This window comes from Tuber melanosporum, assembly GCF_000151645.1.
Source record: "Tuber melanosporum whole genome shotgun sequence assembly, scaffold_169, strain Mel28".
Classification (NCBI taxonomy): domain Eukaryota; kingdom Fungi; phylum Ascomycota; class Pezizomycetes; order Pezizales; family Tuberaceae; genus Tuber; species Tuber melanosporum.
Genome location: NW_003298829.1, coordinates 45,337 through 50,352, shown reverse-complemented (window position 1 = coordinate 50,352; position 5,016 = coordinate 45,337). Strand labels below are relative to the sequence as shown.

Genomic DNA, 5,016 nt, shown 5'->3' with positions numbered 1-5,016 from the left:
AGGAAGGTGGGAGGATTAAAGGAAAGGGGGTGGCACTGGGGATGGGTCAGGAAGAATTTGGTGCGTGCTGAAGGCATCCAGAGAATGTCTGGATGACTGATAGTACAAACTGGATGAGAATCTGGGAGCAAGGGGAATGTCCCAGTGAGGTGAGTTGTAGGGAGAAAGACTCCAGATGTAGAAGGGGAATATCATGGTATCTAGATAGTACGGAAGTGTGAGATAGTCCAGATATTGGAATGCAAGGCAAATAATATCATTTTGGAACAGGCGAGCCGGAGATATAGCCCAGATGAAGCCACGGTGGAACAATGTTATCCTGACGCAGGCAGCCTGTTTAGACGTCATCCCAATGCAGATAAGCAGGGGTCTTACTTCCACCAGACACATGCTGGGAGGATCAGAGGTTGTCTGGACGTAAATGCCAGGGTGTGGGGTATTGTCATGACAAAGAGGACTTAGTGCTCCGTGTTAGGAAATCTTCAGGATGTGAGTTGGGAGGCAAGGAAAGTCCAGATGCAAGGTCCAAGCGACGTCACATCCTGATTCGCTGTTCACATTTTGCATATCCTGTTCTTCAGACACACAGGATGCAAGTGATATGGGTAATTATTTTTACTAATATATAGTGACAAACTATATATGGGTAGGCAGTTTACTGATTAGTTAGACTTCTGATTGGCATGACTGTTTGCTACCAACATTCCTATGATATGAAAAATCTTTACTCCTGTGGGTGCATTTGAGATGTCACAGCTAAAGTACTTCAGCCTTGAAAATGTTAAAACACTACAGAGTAGTCTGGTCTATTATAGATAGTCTTTAAACCAATCATAGTAGTAGCTAAAGTAGTCAATTGATGTTGAATACTCAGGAATGGAGGGTAGTGATTGGGAGGAGCTAGTAGTATATAATATCTAATTAAGTATATGCAAGTTCTCTACTTAGATAATTAAGTTCCACTTGAGACTAAGGAACTGATGGACTGAAGCTGTACGCTTAATAATATTAAGTTTTACTGTCTTATTTCTTCAACTCTATTACTAAGATGTTAAGACTTTTGTTTTATCTTTATCTTCTAAAGAATTCATTTTAGTACAGTTACAATCTTGTGATCTATCTTTCCTTATGGAGTACTCATTATGTTAAAACTTATCCAGGATGGGGCTTGAAGACTCACCATAGGAAGTACTACTGCTGAGCTTCTGAAGAGAGAAACTGTAGTTATCTATTAGTCTTCTTTCTCTCCTAAACTAATCCCTATTGAGTTAGTATGGCATATTATAAAAAATTATCTACAAGATAACTTTCTAGAGAATATGTCCTATAATATATTACAGGATGCAGTCTATGAAACTTGTAAGATGGTTGGAGAGCATGAATTTCAAGATCTAAGAGAAGGTGTGCCCACCCCATGTCAGTTATTTCTTCTGACCAATGGCCTCTTGATAACATATTAGTAAACCTCTATAACTTTCATTCCAGTTGTTTCCTCAGGCCTTTAGCATATAAACTATACTACTATACCTGATTTGTTCCCCTGCCAGCAGCAAACTCCTGCTAGCAATGTCTAAAAATCTTATATACTATACCTCCATATGAATTCTTATTTTACTACAAAATGATAATAAATTACCAAACCCTTCATCTAGGAATAAACCTTAATAGTGACACTTAATTGCTTGTAACACAATATTGAAGGAGTAGTAGCAGATCCATTCTCTCTATTCATTGCAGATAAATCAATTATAGAGATATTTGAAATACTTCACCCTGCGATTATTCCTTATTTAAATAGTGGTAAATTATTCCCTGTTTCTTTCTCTCTCTTTGTTTTTTTTTTTGACTCCGCACCACTGTATCGTTGTCTCGTACAGAAACCTCTTTGACAGGAGCATGCAGTGTAGCAGGGGTGGTTAGCCCCGCATTCCTCCGTTTCAAGTGCTCTAAGCTCACTTATGGAGTATGATTGTCACAATCGCAGACACCTACCTATACGCACGCTGTAACTTGCGCTATCTCGTCAACCCAACATAAGGATAGCAAGCGTTTATTATAGAACAGGGGGTAAGGACGGCCTACTCGGGTACCAATAACATCGATTTTGTAAAATACAATTATTTGGGAATTGACCCGGAAGCTCCAATCCGTATACAGATATAAATTCCCGAAATGAGATACAATAAGGCCCATCCGTAGGCTCGGCACAAAATATGATATCGGTAAGCGGAAAATATAGCTTCAGAACCACACCGCTCGTTGGTAAACTAAATGGTTTCTTAACAACCTCAATTGGTAAAGAGCAGAATATCAACTTGCCATAGCCCTATGATCCATTCGAGAATTAAAATACACTATGCCACTTATCTGCGATACTCCAGCTCCGGAAGTAAACGGGGGGTGAGACGAAGCAAATAAAATGTGATAAAAGAAGTAACAAGGAAACTACGAACGCCATGACATAATCGAACATCTAGTTTTACAGATCCCCTCTCCCAAGTTTATGGAATACAACTAGAAAAATGAAAGACGAAAAACATCCACCCCAAGGAAACAACCCAGCCAGCCAGACACAGGTAGTGTCAACCACCACCGGGAGGTTTAACAGAAGTGACTTGAAAGAATGTCTTTTCACGTTCCTCCTTCTCCTTCTCCATTCTTTCCTTTTCCTTCTTTGTGAGACGAGGTTTCCTGATGGTAGGACCTCGTGCAGCCGCCGTGCCACGAGTGGTACCGCCACGCCCACGCCCGCGTCCTCTCTTTACGGTGCCATCGGCCCTATTTAACCATGTCAGTAAGAAGGATATTGCGAGTCAATGCCAAGGATTAGTTAGTTAACCTTTCAATTTGGGGTTTCTCCCCCTCCGGGACTAAGGGGCCACTGTAGACGAAGAAACCGTCCTTTGAGGCGGCAGCTTGCTCTTCCCAAAGCATCTCGGTATCGTCAATGAAGGGGTCGTTTTTGTCATAAATGTCTTGATGCCTTCTCTTTTTTCGCTTCCCACCTTCGGAGTCCATCGGCTTATCCATTTCAATATTCGACTCCGATTCCGAGCCATCAACCATCATCTCATCACCACTGTCCCCTTTCATCATATTTTCCCTAGCTCTCGCGAGCTTTGGGTTCAAAGCTGCCCATCCGTAACGCTCCTCCGCCAGTTTAGCAAAGTTAACATATTTGTTGTGCTCCCCATTGAGAGGAACATGAATATAAATGTTGGGGATACATGCTTCGCTAGTAGCAGCAGTCGTACCTGGTAAAACACCCGATAATAATCCATTGCCAGAGGTCGAAGGCAGAGACGGTCGGGGTTTGGGAGATGCAGCTGCAGAAGAAGGAGCTGTACCATTTTTCGATTTCGGCGATCGGTTTAGTGAATCCCCCACCTCGCCGGATCGCGGCAATTTCTCTACCCTCACACCATTTCCGACAGCAGTGTCCGAAGCGAAGGACGAATTGAATTGCTTGTCGGACGATAAGGCCGCGGCATGAGGTTCGGTTAGTGGCTGCGGGTCGATCAGCGAGGATATAGAAGGCGACGCGGAAGCACGATGGCCGGATTTAGCAGTGGATCCACTCCTAACAGGATCGAACGGTTGGCCGAGGAGAGATCTATTCCTTGCTGAAGGGGCGATAGATGAGTTCAATTTTCCCGAGGCGCTATTTGGTTCCGTGTCGCTATCAAGCTCAATAATTTCTTGACGTGGGCGCGATGGCCCCGTATGCGGTGCTGATTTTTTGCCGTTATGGTTGTTGGTGATGCGGCCCGAAGAGTCGACCACATCTTGTGGAAATTTTGGTTGACGATGGAGTGGTGACGAGGTTGACAAGGGATGGTTGTTGGTGTGGGTACCTCTATTTGAATTATTTGCTGACTTGTCGGAAACATTACCAGCGGTTGGCGAGGCGGGTTTAGATGAAGGCGACGATTGAACACCACGAGTCATGGCTGAGGGACTCCCAAACGTGGACATCGCGAGAATTTTCGATTTGTAATTTTATTACTCTGAGAGATGCCAGGATGGGGTTACCCCAGCCTGTTGAATAAAGGCTCTAACACGAAAAAATACCTCCAGGAGAATTTTGGAGCTTTCCTCTTCTTTCGTTGGGAACAGAAATGATGGGCGGAAGTCGAGAGGGAGCTGGCGATGATTGTGAAGGGTGAAGAAGGGAATGTGAATGGGGAAATTAGATGTGAGTGTTTAAGGGAGGGTAAAGATGAGAGAACAAGAAGCGCGAAGGAATTTGTGCGGAATAGGGAGGAATAGGGAACGAGGAGGGGGTGTTGGAAGTTGTTTTGATCGCAGAAGAATAGAGAAGACGAGGAAGAAGGGGAAGAGAAGGAGAAGAAGGAGAGGAATAGAAAGACAAAGAGCTAGAGAAAGGAGATGGAGAAGAGAAAAGAGACCGAGGGCTGCGTGGCCAGAATGTGGACTTTTTCAGAACGTCAGAAGCTTTTCAACCAACAGTCATTTGGCTTTCATGGGAAAAGAAAGATTAATTTGCAATCATGGCAACAGAAGAGGGACTAGGAAGTAACAGCAGCTTCTGTTTCTGCTGTAAGAATGGGTGGAATGGCGGTTGTGCGTGCTAGGTTATGGGCAGCAACCGCCGCGGACAAGAGAGCAACTACAGAGAATGGAGAAAGAGAGGGAACGGGATTGTGTGTGCAACGAGAATGGTAGACAGGCAGAGCAGGGCGGAAGGAGAGGAGGGTTTGAGTTTAGTTAGTAAGTTAGTATTTTTATGTATATGCGCTTCACGGTGAGGTATATAAGTGCACAACTCGCCTCCCTCGTTTTACTTTTCCCTCATTCATTCGAACTCCCCGCTGACCCTTTGTTCACACACTCCCTTCTAACGCGTTCCTAAAGGTGGTGGTTGTGGTGCTGATGGTTCTGGTTGTGGTGGTGGTGGTGCAATGGTACCTCTGCTTGTGGTTGTGGTGCGGTCGAGGTTGAGTGGAACGAGTCCTATCCTTGAGCTAGAGGCTCCTCTCGCCCGCCGCGACTACC

General features: G+C 44.4%; 1 protein-coding gene; it reads right to left on the bottom strand.

The window, feature by feature from the left end:
* Positions 1–2,310: 2,310 nt before the first annotated feature.
* GSTUM_00003320001 (uncharacterized protein) lies at positions 2,311–3,975 on the bottom strand (the record flags this gene model as incomplete). XM_002836977.2 has 3 exons in its annotated part: positions 2,311–2,778; positions 2,840–2,862; positions 2,890–3,975. The coding sequence occupies 3 exons, from the start codon at positions 3,973–3,975 to the stop codon at positions 2,583–2,585; spliced, it is 1,305 nt and encodes a 434-aa protein (XP_002837023.1). The 3' UTR covers positions 2,311–2,582.
* Between the last annotated feature and the right edge of the window lie 1,041 nt (positions 3,976–5,016).